Source organism: Dromiciops gliroides, chromosome 2 (genome assembly GCF_019393635.1).
Source record: "Dromiciops gliroides isolate mDroGli1 chromosome 2, mDroGli1.pri, whole genome shotgun sequence".
Lineage (NCBI taxonomy): Eukaryota > Metazoa > Chordata > Mammalia > Microbiotheria > Microbiotheriidae > Dromiciops > Dromiciops gliroides.
The window spans coordinates 168,524,510-168,539,262 of NC_057862.1; the positions used below are offsets into that span (position 1 = coordinate 168,524,510).

At 41.7% G+C, this 14,753-nt stretch overlaps 1 protein-coding gene across 2 annotated transcripts in view; it reads left to right on the plus strand.

Moving 5' to 3' along the window:
- HDC (histidine decarboxylase) overlaps positions 1-14,440 on the plus strand; it is a 30,841-nt gene extending 16,401 nt beyond the window's left edge. Inside the window, exons 8-12 of one of the 2 annotated variants that reach the window (XM_043985552.1) lie at positions 1,291-1,453; positions 1,542-1,632; positions 6,481-6,579; positions 12,316-12,417; positions 13,521-14,440. In XM_043985552.1, the coding sequence (XP_043841487.1) occupies positions 1,291-1,453; positions 1,542-1,632; positions 6,481-6,579; positions 12,316-12,417; positions 13,521-14,285 (1,220 nt within the window). In that variant the 3' untranslated portion in view covers positions 14,286-14,440. The remainder of the gene's footprint in view (positions 1-1,290; positions 1,454-1,541; positions 1,633-6,480; positions 6,580-12,315; positions 12,418-13,520) is intronic. The other variant, XM_043985554.1, reaches the window with a different exon arrangement.
- Positions 14,441-14,753: the final 313 nt, after the last annotated feature.

The following is a 14,753-nucleotide window of genomic DNA, read 5'->3' on the forward strand; positions in this document are numbered from 1 at the left end:
AGAGAGACTTATTACTGGATTTTTTTTTTTAAATGCGGGGTGGGGTGGGGAGGAGAGGAGTTAATAGCCATTCATAGACTATGTAATTAAGTCTGAAGGGGTCATAGTCTGAACTGATGAAGGGAGTTACACACACCAACAAAATTATAAAATATTGACAGTGTGGAATTGCTTTGGTGGGACTTCATGCCTGCCTTTCCTTGACTAGCCAAGGTCTATTTAATATCGGGGCAGAAGGGTCACTGAAGGTGGCTAATGATCCCCTCTTGGCTAGCCAGTATTATTGTTCTCTCAATAAATACTGCTTGAAAGGAACTGATTTTTAGTTTTGTTCAACCTTGATCCCTTTCCTAGGAGATAGCCATATACAAATCTCAGGGACTTCTGTTCCTCCACCTCAGTGAGCCCAACCCAAGTTGTTAGGGTGTATGGGGCCTCCCAGTGAACAAGTTTCCATTTGAGACCACCTGAAGAAGAGGGTAGGATGAAGAGAGAATGGAAAGGAGCAAAGTGATAGGAACTTCAAACATCACTGTTTTGACTTCAAAGTTATATTATCTGAGAGAAGAGTAACATTGTAGCTTCAGCTAGTCTGCTAGATATGTTGACACTCCTCTCTTTAAAATGGAAAAACAGATAACCACATTAACAAAAAACTTCTTGACCTGGTGGGGTTTTTTTTGTTTTTTTGTTTTTGGTGAGGCAATTAGGGTTAAGTGACTTGCCTAGGGTCACACAGCTAGTAAGTGTAAAGTGTCTGAGGCTGGGTTTGAACTCAGGTCCTCCTGAATCCAGGGCCAGTGCTCTATCCACTGCGCCACCTAGCTGCCCGACATAGTGTTTTAAGATTTACAAAATACTTTCCTACTGGCTGTGCTTTGACTTGGATAGGCCTTGCCAGGAAGAGGCCAGGAGACTCCCTGTCCAGGTTTGTGGGTATCTCTCTCCAGTGGTAGAAAAAAGGAAGTGAGATGGTTTATGGATTATTTCAAATGAAGAAATAAAGAAGTAGGCGGTATTTCCCTTGGGATTCAAGTGGGGATGATCTCAGGCTTTTCTCAAAGAAGAAAGAGAATATCATCATGCCTCATCTGCCCTACTTTGGTTTCAGACCCAAACTGAAAGTTCCTTATTCCACATAGATGTAGGGTTGGGCTCCACTTTCCATTTTGGACCACGATCAATTTTCACCCAACTCCAAACCTCAAAGGAGAGAAATCCTTAAATTCATTAACCCATAGTAATTTATTTCAAGAATTCTTGGAGTCATGTAGGTTTTTGCTTCAACAGGTGCTAATGAGGGCCTGTGGCTCCACGTTGATGCTGCATATGCAGGAACTGCTTTTCTCTGCCCTGAGTTCCGAGTGTTTTTGAAGGGCGTAGAGTATGCTGATTCATTTACTTTCAATCCTTCCAAGTGGATGATGGTTCACTTTGACTGTACTGGTTTCTGGTGAGTGCAGCTACCAAGCCCCACATGCAACATCATCACCTACCTCTGAAGAGTCCTCAGCCAGCAATGTCCATTTTACTACCCACAGGGTCAAAGACAAGTTCAAGTTGCAGCAGACCTTCAGTGTGAATCCTGTCTACCTCAGGCATGCCAACTCTGGAGCAGCCACAGACTTTATGGTGAGAATTTTAGAGCCATAAACAACCTCAGAGACCTAGTTCAACTCTTCTTTTCCACATGAGGGAATTTAGGCCCTATATTTGGATTATATTTCTGGGCATTCATTCATTCATTAATATACACTTTGCCCACACTGATTTTTTTGATAACAATAGACTTCTAATATCTCTATGCAGTTTATTCCCAATGGCTTAATCTACTATAATCAGCAAACTGGGATTTTTTTCAATGGGCTCCTTCCATATCATTTATGTATTTATTTTTAAATGTTAGGTTATACTTGCCCCAGAACTAGCCCTGTTTTTTTTTAACTGTTTACACATCTTTCATCTAGAGAAGTACTTATTTATCCCTACCCTTTGTTTCATATCTTGTCAATTTCCTATTCATTATAAAACACTCCCTTCAGTCCCATAATGACTCAATTTGAGAAACGTTTGTCTTTTCTGAAGAACCTTATTAAAGACTTAAAAGTTTAAATAAATTAGGCCAATAGGTTCTTCTTTACCTAGACATAGACTGTGTCTCTAAAGCCAGCATGGTATCCCTGTGTTGAGGCAGTTAGGTAGCATAATGGGTGAAGCACTTATCCTAAAGTGAGTTAATCAATTAACATTTATTAAGTGCTTACTATGTGCTAAGTTCTGGGGATACAAATAAGGAAAAGAAAGACAGTTCCTGCCTTCAAGGAGTTTACAATTTAATGGGGAAGACATTATACAAAAAGAAGCTGAAAAGAAGGGGAGGGGATGAAGTTCCTGGGACTGAAACCAAACCCAGCAGCTAATGGGAAATGAAGTTAGCTGGAGAATTCTTTGGGAGGAGTTTATTGCTCTACCTTCCAGCCTTCCAATCAGAAAGGAAGGGCAACAGAGATTGCTAAAGAAGCTTTGCCGGTCACAGCTGGATATATATGTAGAATCAGAAATACCTGAAGTTAAATTTTGCCTCAGACATTTACTGTTTGTTTCATCCTGGGCAAGTAAACCTAACCTCTGTAGGCCTGTTTCCTCCTTTGTGAAACCAGGAATTTGGACTTCCAAGATCCCAACTCTAAATCTATGATTCTATCACCCTCTGCTCTAGTCAATTGAAGAAACTGGGCACTCAGACTTTTTTCTAGGATGATGCTCCTTACTCCGAGATCAGGGCAAATACTGCCGTTTTCTTTACCCCTCACCATAGGTGCTTTTATCACTGCCGTGGCTTGAGCCATGTGCTTCTTCTTAATTCAGATTTAATTCAGATGGTTGAACTGCATCTAAAAATAGATTGATATGGACAGGCTCAGAGTAGCATCTTATGTCAATGGTCTAATGAGTTTGTTTCTCTGGGACCACAGAGCGTATCTTATCACCCTAAGATTGGCGCTCCTAATGGCAAAGAAAACCCCATTAGTCACCATGGAACTGTGGAGTAGGAGAGTGGTGAATTGGAAACACCATAACTGAGCCCTTAGGGGATGGTTTGTACATGTAAGAGTATCATAGGCCAATGACCTTTGGTATAGGAGTGCTTGTGGTTCATAAGGGGTATAGAAAACCCCATCACAATTCAAACCAAAGGGCTAGACCTGGCATAGCTTTGATAAAATCAACCCTCCCATGCCCCAGGCTCCAAGATTTGTTTGTAGAACCATCCTGCTGAATCAGCATGGGCTAATTTCAGATTAAAAACAACAAATTTATCATGCTGGGCAGAGTTCTAACCATCTTGAAATGACATGTAGGGCAAAAAGAGTACTACACATACCCTCTGATCAGCTTTGTAGTTCATGATGTCAGAATAATATACAAAATAGTTGAAACAAAATCAGCTGAGGAGGAGAGGAAGTTCAGGCCCTGACTCATGGGAGAGAAACAGGCCATTGTCTCTGGTTCTCTGTTGGGAGATACCCCAGGCAGAAACATAACTAGGATTTTTTTTTTAAACCAAAAGCGGGGCAGCTAGGTGGCGCAGTGGATAAAGCACTGGCCCTGGAGTCAGAAGGACCTGAGTTCAAATGTGACCTCTGACACTTAACACTTACTAGCTGTGTGACCCTGGGAAAGTCACTTAACCCCAATTGCCTCATTAAAAAAAAAAAAAAAAAACAACAGTGGTTAAAGCACCGGCCCTGGATTCAGGAGTACCTGAGTTCAAATCCGGCCTCAGACACTTGACACTTACTAGCTGTGTGACCATGGGCAAGTCACTTAACCCCCATTGCCTAAAACAAAACAAACAAACAAAAAAAAAAAACAAAAGCAAAAATGTTTGTATGGACCAGGGAGCTGAGAGGTAATTTAGTCCACCCCCCTAATTTATTTATTTTTTAAAAATTTTACTTTATTTTTTCTTTACTCCCCTCCCTGCCCCCATTTAATAGATGAGAAACTCAGGAACATAGAACACCAGTGACTTACCCAAGGTAGTAAGTTGCATAGTTAGAATTTGATCCTCCATTCTCTGTTTCCAAGTCAAGAATCTTTTTCCTTGAACCATGCTCTAGACCACTGTAGAGGAGGGAGTAGGGGAAGTCCACTCCTCTATGTCAGCACCTGTGACAAAGCCCCTCGATGCCCTGTGTTAGTTATAGATCCAACTCTGCAACTTCACAAGGTTGGTGCTAGGGAGATTGCCACCTGTGGAAGAGCCGTGTAGGGCCAGGCCAGTGGGAAACTTGCTTGGTATGCATCCACGGAGAGAAGGAAGTCACCATGTAGTAGCTTGTATTTTAAGTAATTGTTCTTGTTATCTAGGTGCTAGTTAGAGAGGCAGCATGTGGCAGTGGATAGAGAGTCGGGGGGACTGACTAAGGTTCAAACATATATTGGCTGTGTGATCCTGAGCAGACCAGACAATTCTCTAAGACTCTACAATGCAGAGTAGGTACCAATATGCCTTGAAAGAGGGTTTCTTCATAGGAATTTCCTTATGCCAGTGAAACTACAGGTGGGGTCCTCTCAAATTAGGTGCTAATCTTATCCGTTTCGATACCACTGAAAGATTGCAGGTGATATCTATGGCTTTACTTGGAGGTTTTTTTGGGAGTGATTGTGTCCTGCAGGTGATATCTAAATTTTACACCTTTACAGACTGCAGAATCTTTAAAAATAAATTTTCATTTTAGTGGCCTGGGAAAAGCACCAGTTGACCTGTTCTAGTTACATCTCTGAAAGCAAAGTCAACATCCTTTATATCTACATGTCTATTAAAAAGAAGGCAGCACAGCAAACTGTAACCATTTGGAAATTGGAATGTTCCTATCATCCCTGTACAAAAGAAATTTAGGGGACAACTTTTGTTAGAAAAAGCTAGTCTTTTGATTTAGTCCCATTCTCTGTCTCCCCCTGGTGGCCCATGGCTGGAAAGAGAATTTGACTGTCCTTGATAGGCAGTGTTCTAAACTAAAGTAGAGATGTAAACATGTGCCTTTTAGGAAACAAGGAACCAGGGACTGAGGTGAGGAAACTAGGATAGCATTGGGTAATTATATTTTCAGACTTCCAGTTTATCTGAAAGGACAAATATTTATTGGAAATGATGGGGATCAGCCTAGTGATGGTGGATGGGATAATTGCTATTAGGAGGGGGCTTCCTAGGAACCATTGTTTCACTTATAGCTACTTTGTTATTTACCAAAGGATCTGCAAATGTTTTTCAAAACCTTTGTCCAATTTCAAAATTCTCTGGGAACTAGTTTGAAATATCTTCCTGGTTAAATGACCTGTTAGGTTAAAGAAACTAGCCTTGAACTTTTAGCTATGTTGAGATTGGCCATTGCAAGGGCAATTTACTACCTTGTTGGAACACTCTAAAGCAAATCAGTAAACCACAGAGATATAAAATCCTAAGGCTGTGAAAGCTTTAAGAAAAGTTAACTTGAGGTTACAGAGAAGTCAGAGGTAAAATCATGATGGGGAAATAGGTTGAATAATCAATCAGCATTTGTTGTTGTTCAGTCACATCAGACTCTTTGTGAGTCTATGGGGTTTTCTTGGAAAAGATACTGCAATGATTTGCCATTTCATTCTCCAGCTCATTTTACAGATGAGCAAACCTAGACAAACAGGGTTAAGTGACTTGCTCAAGGTCACACAGTTAGTAAGTGCCAGAGGCCAGATTTGAATTTAGGAAGATGAGTTTTCCTGATTCCAGGACTGGTGCTCTATTCACTTTGCCACCTAGCTGCCCTATTTAATGTAGTCTTATTTAATCTTGCATGTGTATATTGCTTTATATTTTTCTTTCTTTCTTTCTTTTTTTTGGCTGGGGCAATGAGGGTTAAGTGATTTGCCCAAGGTCACACAGTTAGTAATTGTCAAGTGTCTGAGGCTGGATTTGAACTCAGGTCCTCCTGAATCCAGGGCCGGTGCTTTATCCAACCTACCTGCCCCCAGTGCTTTGTATTTTTCAATGTATTTTCCCCCACATGTATTATCTTACATCATAAAATATTCGACTATGACTGTTGAATTTCATTTCCCAATAGTCACCTGTTTAGAGACTTTAGGAACTCTTAGAGGTAAACAAAAACCCTACCAATCCAAAGGCTCTGAGAAAATAGCAGGATTGGACCTTGTTATTTTAAATAAAATTATATTTAGAGAAGAAGTCTCAATGACTGTCCCCACCTGCTTCCTAGGGCCTGACTTGTAGTAGCCATGAGGGAGTCAGACCCACAGTCCTATGGGAGAGGTTGTTTGGTCTCACTTTGTGGATGAATATGCTTCTTCCTAGTCCCTGGAGGCAGCAGCCTACGGTGTCATGGTGATGGTGAATGCCCCAGGAGGGGAGAGAACCAGCTGATGCTGGGATGTGCCCACCTTCGTTTCTGACCTGTGGGCTTCTTCTTTTGTTCTCAGCACTGGCAGATACCTCTGAGTAGGCGGTTTCGTTCCATCAAACTCTGGTTTGTGATCCGTTCCTTTGGGGTGAAGAATCTCCAAGCCCACGTCAGACATGTATGTTGAAAACAAATGATGCTGGATGTTTTATAATTTTCTAAGATGGAGGCAAATCAAAGGTTGACAGTAGGTCAGCCTGACCAGGAAAACTATAGTAGCTGGACCAGAGGGCATGTTGGAAGACCCTTGAGATGTGTTTATTTAATGTAGTTCTCTCTTCTCTTCTCTCCTCTCCTCTTCTCTCCTCTCCTCTTCTCTTCTCTTCTCCTTTCTTCTCTTCTCTTCTCTTCTCTTCTCTTCTCTTCTCTTCTCTTCTCTTCTCTTCTCTTCTCTTCTCTTCTCTTCTCTTCTCTTCTCTTCTCTTCTCTTCTCTTCTCTTCTCTTCTCTTCTCTTCTCTTCTCTTCTCTTCTCTTCTCTTCTCTTCTCTTCTCTTCTCTTCTCTTCTCCCTCTCTGCTCTCTCTCCTCTTTCTTCTCTTTTCTTCTTCTGATTCTTCTTTTTTTTCTCTCTTTTAGCTTGGAAACACAGTATTTAATCCAACCACATCCCCAACAATTTTACAATGAATTTTTTTCAAATTAAAAAAAAACATGACAAAATTAAAATGTAAAATATAGGCTGTTTTCTGTAGTTTAGGAATTCCAGCATCATGGTTTAGAGAGAGAAATATCTACATCACCTTTTATGCCAAGATCTGGAATTTCATGATATCTCCTGGTGTGGGAACTCCAAACTCAAGTCAATAAGCATTTATTAAGTTCTTACTTTGTGCTAGAAACTGTGCTAAGCCCTGGAGATACAAATACAAGTAAAAAAACCAGATAGTACCTGCTCTTCCACTGGTGCAGATCCATTCCCTATGGTTTAGAAAGTCCCAAGAAGTTCATTGAGTCCAGGGTCTTATGTCAGAGGGAGGATTTCTGCCTCCAAATCTAGACTCTCCTCATTATATGACATTTTCTCTCATGATTACGGCTTCTTATTTGTTCTCCAATACATTAAAAGAGCTAAGATTGCATCCATGCCAATGGTCCTGCCATGGATGCCTCAGTAGACAATCTTTATTAGTGGCTATAGCCAACATTCTGACAATGAACCTCTCTAATTTTTTTAAATTTATTTTTATTTTTAGTGAGGCAATTGGGGTTAAGTGACTTGCCCAGGGTCACACAGCTAGAAAGTGTTAAGTGTCTGAGGCCGGATTTGAACTCAGGTACTCCTGACTCCAAGGCCAGTGCTCTATCCACTGCACCACCTAGCTGCCCCGAACCTCTCTAATTTTAGCTAGATTGGTTTTTTTTTTCCTTTTTTTTTTTTTTTTAGTGAGGCAATTGGGGTTAAGTGACTTGCCCAGGGTCACACAGCTAGTAAATGTTAAGTATCTGAGGTCAGATTTGAACTCAGGTACTCCTGAATCCAGGACCGGTGCTTTATCCACTGCGCCATCTAGCTGCCCCGATTGGTTCTTGAGAAGCAAATACTAGGCCTATACTCGAAGATTTTCCAGCCGGTAAGGGCCCTTCAGAGGTTGAGTACCACTGGCATACCCTTCATTGCTATACCCTTCATTCACCCAAGCTTTCTTACGTGGCTGCAAGAGGCATCAGAGTAGGACTTTAGTTTGTTTACATGTTCCTTTAGACTGTTTGGTCTTGTGACATTTCTTTTTTTGTTTGTTTTTTCTTGTTGATACAATTTTCAAAGGGCAATGACATTTAGAGAAATGAAAGTTGTGTTTGGGGTGCCAAAATTTTTGGTATCCTGTACCTTCCATAGCTAATCAAATTAGGGGAAGTTCAGTACTGAAAATTAAATGAAGCATTCTGTCACTCAGACCTCTGGTGAGTGTTATGGACAAATTGCATCCATACCCAGAGCCAAGTTGCTTCTCGTCATAGACACTCCTCTATTCATGCCCATCTGCATCTTATTGACTGCCAAGCAAAGTGCACATGGTGGCTGGGTTGGGTTGGTTTGTTGCAAGAAACAGGGAGTGAAAGGATGGGAGGAGAGGAACTACGGTTGGATAATGTGATAATAGAATTAAACGTGTGGTCACGGAAATCTGAAGGTTGCCCAAATAATCAAGGTTAGGGCTTGTGATACAGCTCTCCAGATAGATTTTCCTTAAAGCTCTAGATTAATGATCCTATCACCTGCCAAGTCTGAAATAATCTTTGTACCTAGAAATATTGTTTTCACTTTCTGCAAGACCCTATTGAAAGAGTACCTATTGATAAATGCACTAGGTAACAACCTTATCAATCAAAACTGAAGGATACTTTTTCACTTCTCGCTGTATTCTCCTACACCACTCCCCTCACCTCCAGAACAAAATACAACACCCTACAACAAACCCTTTAGAGGAGAATAGGTGCTGGTTTTACAGGTTAGTAATTTAAAATGGAAAACCATATTGCTAAGGGATCCTCTCATCAAGCTATAGGCTAAATGTTCTGGGTACATTTTGTGCTCGTTGCGGTAGCAGCAGATGGGAGGAGAAAGATTGTGTGCAGAGGTTCTAGTCTGCCTGGACTAAATGTCAGATGCAGGTAGGGTAAGTGGTCGGGTGGGGAGCTGAGAATCAGGAAAACCTAACTTTTTAGAAACAATGTAGTATAGCGGGACTTGGATCCAGGAAGTGATGTTGTTGTTTGGTTGTTCAGTCTCTGTATCCAACCCTTCATGACCCCATTTGGGGTTTTCTTTGTAAAGACGCTGGTGTGGTTTTGCCATTTCCTTTTCCAGCTCATTTTACAGTTGTGGAAACTGAGGTAAACAGGGTTAAGTAACTTGCCCGCAATGTCACAGCTAGTAAGAGTCTGAGGTCAGGTTTGAACACAGGTCCTCCTGACTCTAGGCCTTGTGCTCTATCCACTGCATCACCTATCCATTCTTTGGATTCGGGAAGATCTTAGTTCAAATATTCCCCCAGACACTTAGTATTTGTATCACCCTGGCCAAGTCACTTAATGACTCTTGGCCTCAGTTTCCTTATCTATGAAATGAAGGGGTTGGATTCAATTCTCTCTAGGTCCCTTCAAGTTCTAATGCTATGATCCTATAATATTGATAGCTCAGGCAGGAAGTACTGATATTGGCATGTACATCTTGACTAGTCTTCCTAAAATGTTGCTTTCACAAAGTCAGTATTACTTTAAGTTCAGACTTTCATGTTTCCTCCAAACCCTTTTTTTTAACTAAAGCCAGACCAGCCCCATTGTGGTTCACTGTGTAACCCCTGTCCCAAAGCCCCTTGCTATGGGGTGCTCTCTTTGTTGGTAGAGATGAATACTCTGACCTGCCTGGCCCTGCCCTTCGCACAGGTCAGGCACACTGGTCATCTCCACGAATAAGGAGGGAGTCACATACCAATGGGCTTTGGGACAAGGGTTACACCTGAACAGACAATGCTTGTTTCCACCTCCACACCATTACTCATGCTCTTTCTCCTACCTAGAATGTCCTTTCCCCATTCCTTTATGGATCCAAATTTTACCCATCTATCTGTAAATAATCCAGTATGAAGTAATCCCTTTTTGTTTGCCTTCCCTGCCTCCTCCACTGTCCAAGACTCATTGATCCCTTTTGCACCTCCTGTTATCCTTAGTTAAAATCACACAGCTGACTACTTAATCGTTTCAAGCTCCCTTGCTAGACCCGTGTCTGCAGGAGGATGGGGACTGGGCCAAATGCTTATTTTCTATCCTGAACAGGGCAGGATGTGTGTTATGGAGGAGAGGTGGAGGAGAAGAAAAGGGCCTCAATAAATACTTATCAATAGATCAACATTTCATTTCTTTACTTTGTGTCATTCAGTTAGTCAGCAAGCATTTATTAAGTACCTATTATGTGCCTGACACTGTGCTAAGTGCTGGGGATACAAAGAAAAGGGTTAGGGGGGTAGGGAGGATAAAGCTCTACCTGTGCCTTACCCCTTCACCTTTAGGATTCTGGCTAATGCTATTACCTCTCAGCTGAATTCAAAATAAAAATAGCACTGCTAATCCTTTTTTTTTGGTGTTTTTGTTTCATAGCATCCCACATTTCAAGCTAGAAGGGACCTCAGAGGTCTTACAGTCTTGGTACCAACAGAACCCTAAATGGTGTGAAGAAAGACAGACTTGAGGAAATCTACAGAATCAATGATATAGCCCAAAGAATGTTTTGAATTCTTTTGAGAGGCACCGCAATGGTTCCTTATCCATATTTTGAAATAGTTCATGCAGATAGTTAAGAATGAGGAAAAATGATTGTTCAGTCATCATAGGCAAGGAAAAAAGCAGAGGAACTTGGGTCTGCATCCCCAGTCCTGCTAGTTACTAACTGTGTTCTTTATTAAAACATATAACCTTTGAAATACTCACTTGTTTTCAATGTTAAGTGAATGGATTAAACCGGATGACCTCTGAGGTCTTTTTCAGCTCTAAATATATGATTCTATGATTACTAGATTATGAAACAACTCAAAGCAATGCATTAGAAATCTACTTCTCTTGCCTGAGAAACTAGTGAAGATAAGAGAACAGGATGATGACTAGAGGCCAACATGTGATGACTGTGGGGTAGAGAGAAAAAAAGATAGAGGATGAAGTTTGCTACAAACTTATTTCACCAACAGCATGGGCTGTGAACCTCTAAAACAGGAATTCTTAACCTTTCTGTGTGTCATTCACCCCTCTGGAAGTCTGGGGAAGCCTATGGACCCCTTCTCAGCATAATGTTTTATTGTCTACGTTCCTAATCAAAGGAAGTGCTAAATTTCAGAGGTTAGGGAAAATAAAGATGGATAGATGGATGGATGTGTGTGGGTATATATTTTTCTCATCTAAGTATATGGACCCCCTGAAATCCATCCAAGGATTCCTTTTCTAAAGTCTTTACCAGTTCTTCAGACTTGGAGTAATAGATGTGACAGCTTCTTCGTGGCAGTTAGTTTGCAAGCATTTACCAAGTGTCTGATAAAGCAAGGGTTTATAACCTAGGGTCTGTGAAAAAAATCTTCAGGAGGTCCATGAACTTGGATGAGAAAAATTACATCTTTATTTTCACTAACCTCTAACTGAAATTTAGCTTTTTTTTTCTTTTGGTGAGGCCATTGGAGTTAAGTGACTTGCCTAGGGTCACACAGCTAGTAAGTGTTAAGTGTCTGAGGCCGGATTTGAACTCAGGTCTTCCTGACTCCAGGGCCGGTGCTCTATCCACTATACCACCTAGCTGCCTCTAGCATTTTCTTAATTCCTTTAAAAACATTCTGAGAAGGGATTCATGGGCTTTAGCAGATTGCCAAAGGGATCCATGACACAGAAAAGGTTGAGAACCCTGCTCTGCTAAATTCTAGGCCTGGAGGACTGGGTAAGTGGATGGACAAGGTTATAGCATAATAGGTAACAGGACATCCAGCCCAGACACGCGTGAAAAAGACCTAAGAACACCCAAAACTGAAACTGTATTGTTCAAGGAATCAGAAAGGGTATTCCAGATAGAGGAGGTGGCATAATTTGGAAAGCGAGTAAGAGAATAAGAAGTTCTGGAGGAAAAGGCTAATGGTCAAGAATTATGAAAATAATGGCAGCCTGGTATGCAGTATTTGGTGTAGGAGATGGTAGGTTTTTGAGCCTGGAGATCAAATGAGCTAAATATGGTTTGAGTGAGATGATTTTAATGTACAAGAGCAGCATCAGACTGGTTGGTGTCTATCAGAATAGCTATCACTGGGTGAAAGTTTATGAAGTGTTTGTTCCTTCCCTGAACTGTTCACCCTGTTTCTGTCTTCTCTGTTTGATATTCCAGGGTACTGAAATGGCCAAATACTTTGAGTCTTTGGTCAGAAATGACCCTCTCTTTGAAATTCCTGCCAAAAGACACCTTGGCTTGGTGGTGTTTCGCTTAAAGGTAAAGTTATCTTCTGGACTCCCATTGTAAACAAATTTATTCCATGTGCCAAAGTGAGTGCCAAGGTTCAGTTTTCTGGAAATACATTTACTAATTTACTGGGAATATTTAGAATAATAGATATGGACCTGGAAAACAACTTCAGAGGTCCTTTGGTTCAACCTCCACGTTTTATAGATTCATTCATTCATCCAAAGTATTCAATAAGCAATTATTAAGTACATAGTATGTGCCAGGCTAAGTGCTGATGATACAAAAAGAGACAAAGAGAAAGTCCCTGCCCTCCAGGAACTTACAGGAGGAGACAACATGGAAACAAATACATGCAAAGCAAGTTATTTACAGGATAAATAGGATAAAAGAGGGAAGGCAGATTTCAGCTAAGATTTACAGGAAGCCAGTGCAGCTAGGCGGCACAGTGGATAGAGTGCTGAGCAAGGAAGACTCATCTTCTTAAGTCTTCCCATCTCAGACGCTTACTAGCTGTGTGACCCTGGGTAAGTCACTTCACTCTGTTTGCCTCGATATCCTCATTTGTTTTTTCATTTTTTGTTTTTTGGTGAGACAATTGGGGTTAAGTGACTTGCACAGGGTCACACGGCTAGTAAGTGTTAAGTGTCTGAGGCTGGATTTGAACTCAGGTCCTCCTGACTTCAGGGCCAGTGCTCTATCCACTGTGCCACCTACCTGCCCAATATCCTCATTTGTAAAATGAGCTGGAGAAGGAAATGGCAAACCACTCCAGTATCTCTGCCAAGAAAACCCTAAATGGGATGGTGAAGAGTCAGACATGACTAAAAGATGACTGAATAAAGGAAACCAGGGAGATTATTGGTAAGAATAGAAGAGTGAGGTTGTTCCAGCATGGAGGATAGCCAGAGAAAATGCCTGGAGCTAAGAGATGGAGTGTCTCTGAGTAAATTAAATGACATGCCCTAGGTCACATAGGCAGTAAGCATGCAAGGCAGCATCTCTGTCTCCAGAGTCTGTGCTCTTTTTACTGTACTACATTGCCTTACAGGGGTTACAGAACTGTTAGAAATGCCTCTACGAATGGGTTGATCCACTGACATGGATTTTATTTTTCTTTATCCACCCAATAGGGTCCTAATTGTCTAACTGAAAGGGTGTTAAAAGAACTTGTTAAGTCTGGATGCCTTTTCCTCATCCCAGCCATCATCCAGGACAAGTTTATTATACGCTTTACTGTAACCTCTCAGTTTACCACGAAGGAGGACATTCTGCGAGATTGGAACCTCATCCGAGATACTGCCACCCACATTCTGAGCCAACACTGCACATCTCAGCCTACTCCTCAGGATGGGAACTCCATCCTAGGAGCCAGTGGCCTCAGGGCTGTGGCCAATGGCATGCCCTTGCAAGCCCAGGGCAATGTGGGAGAAGGACCATCAGGGTCCAGAAATATTGTGGTGCAGCCTCAGCGTATCGGAGTGAGGTCCGTGAGAAGAGAAGAGAGCCAACCTCTTGAAAATCAGGAGGATCCCTTTGAAGATTGCTTTTCAGAGGAGGGTCCTGAGATCACCAAGCATAAGTTGTCCTCCTTCTTGTTCAGCTACTTATCTGTTCAGAATAAGAAGAAGACTGTGCGTTCTCTCAGCTGCAACAGTGTGCCAATGAGTGGAACTCGAGAGCCGCTGGCTCAGAAGCAAGGGCCAGCTGAAGCCCCTGGTAAGAGTGGGGGCTCAGCCCGGGTTAAGCTCCTTTCGAGATTTCCGGAAGAGATGATGATGCTGAAGAAAAGTGCCTTCAAAAGGCTGATTAAGTTTTATAGTGTCCCCAGCTTTCCCGAATGCAGTGTCCAGTGTGGGATCCAACTGCCATGTTGCCCCTTGCAGGCCATGGTTTAAAGTCAGTCCATTGGTGTGTCAGCCCATTCTAGCCAGCCTAGCAGAGGGAGGAGGGCCAAGGTGAGCTTATGTAGGCAGTCTTCCCCAGCTTCTGTGGTTCAGCTTATGACACGAGATCTCATGTAGAAATAAACTCTGCTTTTCCCTGAAGTAAAGCAGTTTCTTTTGTGACTTTATTGATTCCTGAAACTGAACTAAGTCCATGGAAACTCTCATTTCCAGGCTCTTTTGGGTTTATGTTTCCCTTTCAGAAAATGTGCAGGGAGGGTTGAATTTGCACCATGTAAGAAGCACACTTACTCCAGTAATGCCCCTACTAGATCTTTCTCTAGATGTGAATTGGATGTCCCATAGCCATCTTAAAGTCAACATGTACAAAATAGAACTTTAAAAAAAAATTTTTTTTTTTTAGTGAGGCAGTTGGGGTTAAGTGACTTGCCCAGGGTCACACAGCTAGTAAGTGTTAAG